The 12788-nt window shown below is 35.7% G+C and overlaps 1 protein-coding gene across 1 annotated transcript; it reads right to left on the reverse strand.

Annotated features, from left to right (window-relative positions):
* Nucleotides 1–1314: 1314 nt before the first annotated feature.
* Nucleotides 1315–12504, reverse strand: LOC18050215. The gene is made up of 8 exons (XM_006441310.2): nucleotides 12292–12504; nucleotides 10378–11636; nucleotides 6883–8224; nucleotides 5686–5965; nucleotides 4944–5051; nucleotides 4554–4832; nucleotides 3003–3146; nucleotides 1315–2042 (listed from the first exon to the last, which is right to left on the reverse strand). Exons 2-8 carry the CDS (start codon nucleotides 11582–11584, stop codon nucleotides 1854–1856), a joined length of 3549 nt encoding a protein of 1182 aa, XP_006441373.1. The 5' UTR covers nucleotides 11585–11636; nucleotides 12292–12504; the 3' UTR covers nucleotides 1315–1853.
* Between the last annotated feature and the right edge of the window lie 284 nt (nucleotides 12505–12788).

Genomic DNA, 12788 nt, shown 5'->3' on the forward strand with positions numbered 1-12788 from the left:
GAGAAACACATGATTTGCAATATGCAACAGTAGACATCTAACATGAAACTACATAACTTGCAATATTAATCTAAACAACCACATGATGTATAAATGCAACGAAATGGTCAAACGTGAATCGTGGTAAGTAATAATTTTTTTTTTTTTGAGTATTAGGAACATGAAGCTGAAAGTTGAAATCTCACACATACCACTTGACCTGAATATTAAACATGATCTTTGTACATGAAACATGAAACATAAAATGTTTAATAATGAATGTCAACTATGTAACAACTGACATATAACATGTTTGGTGCAAATACACAACATTAAATTCTATACATATAACATGAATGTAAAACATGAAATGGCAGGAAAAAATAAAATTTTGGCGTCATTCCATACACGAAACACCAAATTTGAAAGATGCAGCAGCGTGTGACGTAAATCTAAAATATAAATTTATACATGAAATAAAGAACAAAAAAATATGCAATACTTGATGTAAATTGTGCGACAATAAACATTAAATATTAGTACCACTAAAAATACAAAACGATAATCATGCACTTAGACTGCACAATATTATTTCTTAAAATTTATATGTGAAAAAAAAAGAACTACCAAACAAAAAATAATAATATGTAGTACATATAAATTTTAAATAATAATTTTGACAAAATTACTAAAGATATAATAGATTTTCTATTACTAAATGAAAAATCATATCAACATACCTTACAAGTTACAACAACTAGTGTTTATCGAACACTTTAATATTGTAGCTTAAAAGCTACAGTTGCCCAACGATCTCAAACGCACCCTTAATTTATTTTAGTTAAGCCACCAGTTAAACAATTAAGAGAGCAACGCATTAAGAAAGCCCGGCACCTTTGTGAACAAAATGATTAAAATTTATCCAATAACTTAACATCTGCAATATTTTTATTCGAAGAATATCAAAGTTATTTAAAAAAAAAAAATGAGTAAGCCAGCTTTACCTTTGAGAGGTCAACTCTGCTAAGCCGAACGAATCATTACAGGGCAAATCTGCTCACAATTTACTGATTTACCATTGAACCACAGGCAATGAAAATGAAAATACAAAATTGAACTAGAGAAGCTGAGATTATTGTCAATTTATGGTTAGAATTAAATATAGATTAAATTTTTTAAGCTTCCAATTAACAGTCTCTCATAAGCTGCCAATGCTACAGTCCAAGCAATGCTTTCTGTCCCGCTGCCCCTTAACCCGATACATAAAGAAAATGGAATCACTGAAAATCCAAAGTTCCAATTAAGGTGCAAAAGTAAAAAAATTAAACTGCCAAGAGAGCCAAGAATACGTAAAAATAAAACACATCAAAAAGGCTAAAAAGTTCAATCACGGAAAACATTTCTCAATTTCTCACTGGGGCATGCTCCAAACTTGATCGGGTGCGGCAAATTGTGTGGTAAGCCAAAACCAAAATTGGATAAGCAGCTATTTCACAAGCTAATTACTAAATAACCTAAAAGAATTATCACATCATGTACAACAAGATTTTCAGATTTCCTCTACCACCAGATTACACAATGCGAAGCCGAAGGAAAAACGTAAGAATACACAGGACGTGCAAAATTACATCTTCAATTATGGTTAATTGAAATACAACTTGGCGAGGTGAAGGAAAATTATACCACGACCACCAGACCAGACACGTTTCAACGCATTGTGCAGGCATGTGAAGGACCAAAAACGCTTTCAAGATCACTTTATAAATAAATCACCAGTTCAGTTAGTAATCAAATGTGGCTCCTTCGCCGACACCCAAACCCAAAACACTGAGACCACTTGCAAAATGTCTTGACCATAAGATTCTTTAGATTGTTCAAGCCGATATGGGTTCATAAGGGTGTGATAGCCATGGGTGCTTCAGAGCATCAGATGCAGAAGGGCGCTTCTTAGGATTTACTTCAAGCAAATGAGCAACAAAGTCAATGAAGCCCTGGTCCCCCATCGGCAGTCGGTGCCGTAAAGATGTCTTTTTTGGTATCAAGTATTCAAGTCTGTTGGTTTCCTGAAGAATTGAATAGTGAAAAAAAAAAAGGCACCACCTCAATTGTGAGTAAGCAGGCATACAACCAGCATTTAAAAGCTTAGGAATTACCTGCTAAATCCTATCCAATAATTGATCAAAATACAGAAATCACTTGCATAATAAGAGAACATGAAAAGGAAACTAAATTGTTTGATGACAGAGCTTTATCATTATGTAGCAAATGAAACCTTTGTTAAATGAGCATCACAATGAGACAAATGTGTCTGTACCAAAACGCTATCATAAAAAGTGTAGTTCAAGGTTAAAAAGGAAGTAGTAGATTTAGTTTGAAGCAATTACGTTGATAGTATTTTCATAATATCCTGATAGACTGCCGAAGCAGACAGATGCAATGATTAGAGAAATCTAGAATAAGGTCAGTGACTGAAGGGAATACTTTCCAGTATTCTTCCAGAGATTCAGTAGAGATGGCACATATTTGCTGAGTGTAAGCAATATAATGAGATACTTGCATCTAAAACACCATAAACATCATGACTCATGTCATAAGATCACCACGCATATGATGATATGTTGGAGCTATTGCTTAGACCAGGTCATAAGGTGTCAAAACATTCATTGTAAAATTCAGATCACATGAGGCACCCGTGTAAATAAATTACAAAAGATGAAAAGATTATCCTTGGTGACCAGTTCACTACTCTCACAAACAGATAATTCAGCCTGCTTGTAGCAATCAGAAGATAACATGTAGCATAGGCTAAATGCACTGGTTATTACTACAAAATCAGTATGTAGTCTGCACAACATTCATACTGCTGACATGAATGTGCATGATGTGCAATTTTTCATTTATTTTTTTTTTTTTCACTTACTTTTACTTGTTTTGGAATGATAGGAATGTTGGCCATACAAGCAAAATATTCAACTGCAGTTTAATAGAGACCAAAAGACCATGAAAATCAGAGAGGCTTTTACCTGATTCCGTTCATAAAGCATGTGATTTTTAGTAAAATATTTGTATGTATCCCGTCCTTTGGCAAGCATGCCTTGTTCAATGGGACCAATGATTCCAATCACCCGTGCAAGTAATGTTGCTGGAGAATCATTTTGGAAGAGAACCTGCAATGAAGGAAATTTTATTCATAACAGTTAGTTGCAAGAACAAGAAGTAACTCATGAGCAGTCCTAGGTAAATTAACAGAGAGATGCTCAAAGTACTGAGGACTTCAACTGAATTAGACAGGCAAATGGAGATGCATACACGGTAGTTAGACCTAGCTGAACAATTATAGATAACAACAAAATGCAATTAGCCACCAATGAATTTGGTTGTCATGCAATATCACCAACAGAAACCAACTTGACTGGCTTAACATCATAATCAACCACCTGGAACTGCATCACAGGCTGTCAGCCTCATATTATAGTAGAATGAATTTATGTATTGTCATTAGCCAATTGAAATAGAATTTTAGCACGAAATTGACTTAAATAAGGCACAGAAGTTAGTTTAACGCATCAATTGTTAAAATTGAAACATCCAAGAAACAGAAAAAAGACCAAAAAAGGGAGGACAAAACTCGATGAGTATATTTACAGGCCTCGAGAAGAAACTTGAAACCATTTATTTTGACCAAAACATTGAACATTCAGTTTATCATCAGCACCTTCACCATTACGGAATTCAATATGAACTAAAAAAGCATGCTAAATAACTACTTAAGACTACAACAGTTATCAACAAATGGATGACAGTTTCACCTGTTTTGAGAACATATAAATTGAGAAGAAGATTATAATGCAGCATGTTCTACACACGATGGATGCCTAAGTAAGGCTCTCATGCCCACAGCTGTCAATCATTATCAACTGCATCTCTGTACACTTCATGCATATCATTGTCATGGCTGTGGTTGATAATGGATAAGTCTCTACCAAAATTAAAAAACGAAATGGATGCTAAAAGGAATCTGTGTATAAACAGTGTAGCTTAACTTGGCCACTGGGCCTTTCTCATCAGACTAATCAACCAGCATCATTTTACTAATTTTTTCAGATTCTTTTTGCCAGAGTTTATAGCAAACCAATGAAGGTTCGAGATTTCAACTCTTTAACAATTTAATGATCATTTCACGGTCAAGCTGTTGAAAATCAGCGATAGAAACACAAAATGGAACTAAGAGTGGGTCAATCTTGGGAAACTGACTTGGCAGAGAAAAACAAGGGCTCAACTAATGGGCATCTTAAGAATTGAATTTCTATCCATTTCAAGTTTTCTGCAGGGCTAATAATTGGCTCTTTAAGATACGCCTTTGTCAACTTTCCACAAACAAGTTTACAATAATCTACCGAATGAGGAAAAAGAAAAGAGACACTGAAGCAGAATAGCGTCTCCCACCTTCTCACTCATACCTCATGCACAATAAAGAGAAAAAAACAAAACAAAACAAAAACAAAAACATAATAAATTTAAAAAGCTACAAAAACAAAACAAAAATTTGACATTTTTGGAAGGATAAAACTTACATTTCCAGTACAGAGTTCTGCTAAAATGCAGCCAAGTGACCATATGTCTATCTTCTTATCGTATGACAGTCCAAGGATAACTTCTGGTGCACGATAGGACCTGGATTGAACATAGGAGCAGAGATGATCTGTCTCAAAACAGCTACTCCCAAGATCAATGACCTTCACCTCACATCTACTATAACTTTTCACTAAGATATTTTCAGGCTTCAAATCACAATGAATAAGTCCAAGGCCGTGCAAGAATTGAAGAGCTTCAAGACACTGGATAGTAATAGACTGCAAATAATTTTTTCCAACAGATTAGACAACAGGGAAAAATAAATAAATCAATAAATGTAACAATAAAATGAAAAGAGGTTTTCAGAGTGAAAATGACATCCTACAAACCTGCAACCTTGGCATCGTGAAATAGACCTCTCCTCCGGATTCTCTATTAAATTTATGGAACTCATACAAGTTTGCCTTCAGGAGCTCACATACTATTAGCAGATGCTCCTAAAGAAATAAAGCAAGTCAGCTATTACTCAATTCTGCATACACTACAGATCTCATTTTGTGTGATTTCAGCAAACAAGGACCTGGTGAACAATTCACTAGATTGGATATTTTATTGATAGGAAATTCACTAGATAGGATATGAACTAGAAAAGAAGATTCTTCTCATGGAGATAAGAATCTATTAGAAAAAAAAATGCCCATTCTGTGAACAGAGAGAACAAAATGTATTTCGCTCCGTGGCTTCCCATATCAACTGAAAAATGTCAGTTTATTAAAAGAAATCTCAGATCCAACTCAAGATACAGTGAAGTGTTGTTGAAATCATCATGGGAGAGACATTTATGATAAAATAAAACCTAAACAAAATATACAACTTTCTAAACTGCTAGAGAACCAACAAAAAAGGGAATTATCAAACTTGGGCACAAGTTTACTGCAATCTGTGTTATGACAAGCAACCACCACTAGCCACATGCCAGGAGCCAGTTGTATGTTATGAACCTCCTCACTCAAATTGGTAGTGATGATAACATTGAAAAAGGGGGTGGGCATTGGGGGCTATACAAAAATTTATCTACTTCACAGGAGTTATAAAAGCATTGACATCATAAATTTAAGTATAACTGCTTACTCGATAGTAGAAATAATCATACAAACGCAGAAGATGGTATTTGTCTCCGGGATCATGCTTGTTGACATACTTGAGAAGCTTTATCTCATCGAGGCTTTGATCAAAAAAATCTTTGTTGTTCTTAATAATTTTCACACAAACATCCATGCCTGTGTGAAGGTCATGTGCTTGTATAGCTTTGCTAAACGCAGCTGATCCCAGATACTCAGTAACATGATAACGCCCAGCTATGACAGAATTCAAAACAACGTGGAAATTCTTGTCCTCCTCAAAGCCAGTTCTGTGAGGCAAAAACCAGTTAGTTCAGTCAAAGACAGACTATTGAAATTGAGTGAAGAAACCAATAATCGTATATTTCAATATGCAGGAAACTACTTTCCTCACACACTAAATATAATTACTTACTAAAAGCATATACATGATAAGCAACTCAAGAAAGAAATCGAGTCATTTATGTCTGCGTACTAAAATGAAATGAAATAAGGCAAAGATTAAGAACTGTCCATTCTACGAGAACTCTATGCATTTAGGAGCACCAGCTAAGAAATATTATGTTTCTCTGCTTTTATTGAGAAGACGAGTGATCACCAATTCAAGAAAATCCTAGTGATCCCCTTTTCATCCTCCACTCTCCAGGTCGAAACTGAATACATGTAATTCTCTCCTATGCTATGTTTTTGCCTATTAAGTATTCCAAGTTGAAGGCTCACGAAAATTTAAACAAAAAGAGAAATGAGAAAGCACAAGTATCATTTACTGAACATAAGACATCTAGCTGCCAGAAGACAACTAATTCTTAGCTGACCAAGAAGTTCAAATGAGTATTGTCAGTTTCCACATTTTGATATACCACTATCACCATTTCAGTTGATATTGATTAGTCCAGAGCATTGATTACATTAAATAAAATTCTTAGTTGCTGGGGAGAAAGGTGAAAAGAGTAAACAATCAATTTGGGCCCCACCAGGCAAGTCTTAGCATGTTTCAGAATTCAGGTAGATTGTTATCAGAGATATTCAAAATTAGGGAGAGAGAGAGAAAGATAGTATTTGCAATATTGTCAATTTAAATCTATTTAATAAACAAATAAAAAGGGTAAAGGGAAACTGTAGCTTTTGCATAACAGCCTTTAAAGTTTGATCTGGAACAGCGACCAAAGAAGCAAAATTAACCAGCTAAAAATATGAAGAGACATGCCTGTTTTTTCTATGCACAATTTTTAAATTGAAAGTCTCAAATTCCTCCTCCTGAGCTTTGATTTGCCTTACTTGCTCTTGTACTGCAGCTGCTTCTTCATCCTCAAGGGATGCACCTGGATCCTCTTCCCTCATGCCACTAATTTTTTCAGCTTCCTCTCTCTTTACATGCTCTCGTTCATAATTCGAAAGGGTGGAAGGAGAAGAATTTGCTGATCTTACAGCATTTGCATTATTTTCATCCCTAGAACTATCAGTGCTTTTCTGCCTCCAAGTAGCAAGCATATCATCTGCCCCCATCAAAGCTTTCAAAGGGTCATCAGTTTCATCACTAATAACAGGATCACAGTTGTTTGACCATAATGATTTACTAGAACCTTTCTGCACCAACTGCCCATCCCTCAGTGGGGGAGGAAATGAAAAACCCCCATCAGTAAGGTTTTTGACCTGCGTACATTTACCTTTATCATTCCCAACGATATATTTATTGGACTCCTGTTTACTGATTTTGTTTTTATCCTTGCTTTTTCTATCAACATATTTTTTGTCAGATTCATGGTGAGAGAATCTGGATCCACCAATTCCAACATCATGATCATGAAAATACTCCAGATCCCCTTCACTGCTCCCTCCAAGCAAACTGTCACGTACTTCACTGCCCATTTCAGCTGCATCACTGTTGATCCCCACACCAATTGACCTAACAGAGCCATGCTGATCATCATCCATACAAATATCATCCAATCGCGGTCTTCCACGCTCGCTCACAACTTTTCCATCTCCTAACATGATGAGTTCATTTGTCTGAGTCACAAATCCCTGCCAGACTGGTTCTGCACGCATCAAATTCAGCTCTTCTTCATCCATCAACTGTCCGTCATATTGATCCATTAAATCATTATCAGTCCTCTCATACATTTCACTAACTGTCAGCCCTATAGGATCATCCGAAGTTGTAACTGGTTCCACATTTTTACCTTGAAAATACTGTTCACCAGAGAAATATGAATCTTCCTCAGCAAATGACTGATCATCGTCTTCATCTTTTGTTGGACCTCTACCCTGTGGATCTGGAACACTGCCATGTCCTGTTCCCTTTTCGTTATCACTAGGGTAATCAATTTCATGAGCCAGAAACCATGCCTCATCCTCAATAGGTTGTCTCATGTATCCAACATCATCATCATCATCATATTCATCAGAATCCCAATATTCATGAGGGTAGTCAACAGATTCACTTAATCCATCACCGATTGTAGCAAAACCCGAAACAAGATCAGATGTATCCTCTGCAATCCCCTGACTAACAGATAGCCAACTGCCTCCACCAGTCCTTTTTCCACCTAAGTCATCACAAGAAAAATTACTCATTCCAAAAGGCCGTAAAGCAAAAAAATAACAGGTAGAAATTATCATAATCCAGGACGTAACCAACAATCAAGCAGCCCTAAACAAAATCTGAAAGGTAAAGTCAAAACAATATCATATAGATTGAAATCATCTTGAGTTTAATTATGTGCACGTTTAGCTTCACATTATCTTCAATAACATTAACTAAGTGATAGAAGTTTGCAGCATCATTGCTGTTGTAAACTGGTGAGAATAAATGCACGTACATTTTTAATTTAATAAGATAATCATCTACAATCATGCGCTTAATAGATGTCGTTTGCTACTTCGAATATGAGCATAATGTATGCACTTAGGAAGTGCCTGAATTTCCATTTACCGAATGGATGCTAGCATAAATATTTAATATCCATTTTTTTAAATAAAATACAATATCCAATATAAGATAGATGAAACAATGCACTTTTATAAGATTGAGAGGTTTTGCTTGCACAAAAATTGTTGTGGGTATGTCTGCCCTTAGTAAAGTCGTACAACACAAACAGCATGCTAATTTGAACTAAAGATGAAATAACACTCAGCCATACACTCACCATATGATAGAAGAAACAATCATCGAATCCAAAAGATGCGATTACAGTAATTTCGTGACAGCAATTGTTACCAAAAGGAAAAATAATGACAGTAGATAAGAAACAAAGAAACTTGTATTAAGAAGAAAAACATGTACAAAAAATGAACAAAGAGTCCACAAAATAAAACCCCTAATATCACAAAAATATTATACAGTTGAGAGCTAATCAGATGACCAAATAAGTATGGGATCTATAAGACTATAAGATCTCACAACAGAAACAAACCCAAAAACACAAAATTAAGCCAACATCCTTTTCATTTTTGGAGGAAAATTTTTAATAGTATATTATATAATTTAGGTCACCCTGCAGGTTGTTTCACAAAGAATGGCAAGGGTGAAGTACATGGCTTTGTGATGATTACGAATTGATAGAACTGGGGATGCAATTCAGAACTTAGGTTTTCGGGTCTTGTTTATTTATTTTTTTAAAGAACAGTGCATAAATTAGAGAATACATATATATAAAAGAGTCCGCTATTGCAGAGAGAGAGAGAGAGAGAACAAGAGAGGGCATCATGCATCCATATCACAGTAATCCTAAAATTTGTGTTTCCATTTTTGCAAAAACTAAATAAAAGCTTGATATGATTGTTAACAATATTCAGTTTGAAGACCACACAAGTCTTGTCTTCATCAGCCACTGCATACTCAGCCCACAAAATAAAATCCTAAGTTGCCATATTGACACTATTACAAAGGAAATGCATACAACAACATTTTTCACTGCGTCCTCCTAGCTTAACACAAGAATGTAGTTCAATTACTCTCTTCTCATGAGTATATTCATGAAAAAGTCAGCTACAGTTCAGAAGGGAAAAGAAAGTACTATGTGAATGAATTTATACATAAAATATTGTCCAACGTAGATAACCATCAGATTTCCATCACAAGGTAACATGTTTCAAATAAATGAGTATCATACTACTTGAGTAGAATATGCCCACTAGCTTACTCGAGATCTCTTTGGAGTTCTGCTACGTCCACGATATTTACCTGGGTGTCTCCCCTATGACTAGAAATTGCATAATTATATGATAAGCATCAAACAAGCAAGTCTTTATCAATATGGACAATGCTATCTCACCCAATATATAGAGATATATACCTAATTGCGGCTTTTGTAAGCAGCTCATGTAAGTAAGAAGATTTTATTTTTGAAGAAAAGGATACCATCCCAGATCAATTACTTTTGAAACTCTCATTTCCCAAAAGCCTAGTTTTCAAAACCAACCCTAGATGGCCTACTCTAACGTTAATGAAGAGTCACCTCAAGGAATTCAAATTTACTGATGCCCTTCAAGCATAAACAGAATTTAGGTTAATTAAATCCTCCTTTTATTTATCAAAAGTCAAGAAACACAAAATAAAATATTGCCAAATCTAATAAGCTGACAGCAGTTATTAAAGTCAGATAAACTCCAGATAATCAACAACTACTACAATCATAAAGTGAAATCAACGCACACTATTTATTAAACGTAAACATAAATCATTCACAAAGGCGCTAACCTGAAGAGTGGATTTCTTGTCCAACAGGAACATCCAGATAACTCCCTATAAGTAGGCTATTCTCAGAGCTCAAAAGCTTTGTACCTGATACATCACGCTCAAACTTTTCCTCCCAATTAATATTGAGTGGCTTGTCCTCTGACTTGAGTTTGACTGGAGGCAATCTGGGGAACTCTTCCCTTGGATTATCAGCCACCAGAGGAAAACCTACACTAATATTCTTCTGCTCAGAATTCCCCTGAGACTTACCCAAGTATAAAGCTCTTCCAACCTCATCCACCTGCTGTTTAATTGATGCCCTCACATCAGCCGCGTCCGTTTTCCTTTTTCCTTCTTTTTTGTCAGATCCAGTACCAATGTCATAACTGGTTGACACATCCCCCATGGAGAAAGGAAAAACAGTCTTGACAGAACAATCTTTCCACAATTCTGAAGATGAGCTACCAGGCTCCTCATTTCTTGACCATGGATTATCTGCAAAGGTTTCTTTCGAGCAAGTGCTACCAGTCTTAAGTTGCTTATCAACAACCTTAGGTTCACTGGCTTGAATCTTTTCATACTTGGATTCTGCATTAGATTTACTAGTACTTTCAAGCCACGAGGTCTTCTTCTCACCAGAAAAGAGAATCTCTTCACTGGAATCTGAATCTCGAGGTCTCAATTTGACTTTGCCAACACCAGGAATTTCGGTTGTACAATATCTTGATTGCTCCAAAGTCTGAAGCTCCGAGAAGTTATGGATACTATCGTTTCTGTAAGGATCTGATGGACCATTGTTAGAATTACAGTTCCAAGAGTACAAATCAAGTACAGTATCCTCTGATCCTTTGGAGAAAGTAAAGTTCCTGTCTTTACTAGTCCCACTAGCCTCATTAGGCTTATTCTGCTCCCCAGTAGAAGCAGTGTTTCTCCATTTGCTTTCAGAACCATTTCTACCAATCCCACACTCAATTTCTTTCACAATAAGTTCATTTGAAACTTCACCACTATTACGAGAACTAGGACCTTGATTTTTACTAGCCAATTTGCCCACATTCTCTTCTTGCACCACCTCAGTTGTATCCTTCTCTTCAAGGTTAAGTTTCTGAAGAAATCCATTTAAATCAGGGCGGTTACTGAGCTCGCTGCGCAAAGCTGACTCAGCTCTCGTGAAATGATTTCTCTTCAAAAATTCCAAAATCACATCAACTGTGTCCGTGTCTTCCATTATCAACAACTAGGGATAAAAAGCAGATACTAGAAAGAAGAAACCACTGAACCTGAGAACAGCAGATGCACTATGTCAGGTCATGTTATGCCGATAGCTTTGGAAACAAGGACGAAAAGAAAAATCTCAAATCCCGCTGCCTGTTGATATGCTTTCCAACAAAATATGATTTTATCAAACTAAGATTATAATGGGTAACATAGGGCTTAGCATATCCTAGTGTCACAATGGTTTCAAAATTTCAAAACCTTAGCTACATAAATTTGTGAGCCTCAAGCACCAAAGAAGCCCCAACTATAATCCTCATGCAGCATATAGATTCTACTACAGTACTTGAATATTCAGTAATGATTAGCTTATTATAGTGTCGTTTACGTCCCCAATAAATTAAAAAAAAAAAACAGGAATACAAATTTGAAGATGTGAAACCATTCCCCCATTTCGCACATTTTCTCACCGAACAAACATCAAAAAGAAAAACGAAAAACCCCAGGAAAATTTCCAACTACAAAGCCTCAAAAATCAAATCCGCCGCCGCAAAGATCCCCGGTTGTCCAAACAAAACCCTAGAAATTCGAAAACACAAAACACTATCCAACCCGAGATTCACACTCCCAAAATAAAATTAAAAAAAAATGAAAAAAGAAAACCACAGATTCAAAAATAACCAAAAAAAATTGTATCATATTTTTAAAATAAATACTTACAGATCGAAGATGGAGAAATGAGGGCACGAAAATCCAAGGCAGGAAGATTGGATGCGGATCCCATTGCCATCACATAATGGACACTAACATAGAGTATTACACATTACAAAACAATTTTCAGAATTTTTATTTTCAATTTTTGGGGAGTATTTCTGTTTGAAATCTTCACTTTTGGCCTGCACTCTCTCTCAGGTCAGGCCTGTCCTGGGACAACAGGAGTAAAACGCCTTTTCAACAATAATAATAATTTATCAAGTTTTATCATCTACATCCCTTACTTTTATAATTTATTAAATTTAAGCGAAGTAGTTTCTCAGATTTAGTTCCCTAACCTAAAGTTCAAATGCAGGCAGATAACTCTCCACTGTAAGGGTAATATGGTCATTTAGAAGGCGAAGCGGATCTGTTTAACATAAAGAGACAAACGTTGTTCTAATTTAAGAAAATACTAGACCTTAGGGATCTATTTGATAACCACTCAGTATAAACTCAACTGT

The sequence above is a fragment of the Citrus clementina genome, unplaced genomic scaffold (genome assembly GCF_000493195.1).
Source record: "Citrus clementina cultivar Clemenules unplaced genomic scaffold, Citrus_clementina_v1.0 scaffold_3, whole genome shotgun sequence".
In the NCBI taxonomy this organism is placed as follows: domain Eukaryota; kingdom Viridiplantae; phylum Streptophyta; class Magnoliopsida; order Sapindales; family Rutaceae; genus Citrus; species Citrus x clementina.

Excerpts from the sequence above, each read along its gene's own strand:
- LOC18050215 (XM_006441310.2), bottom strand. The coding sequence starts at position 11,584 with ATGGAAGACACGGACACAGTTGATGTGATTTTGGAATTTTTGAAGAGA. Across the intron at positions 4,833-4,943 it reads TCACGATGCCAAGGTTGCAG|TCTATTACTATCCAGTGTCT; the intron begins GTTTGTAGGATG and ends AATTATTTGCAG. Across the intron at positions 3,147-4,553 it reads CAGAACTCTGTACTGGAAAT|GTTCTCTTCCAAAATGATTC; the intron begins GTAAGTTTTATC and ends CCTTCATTGCAG.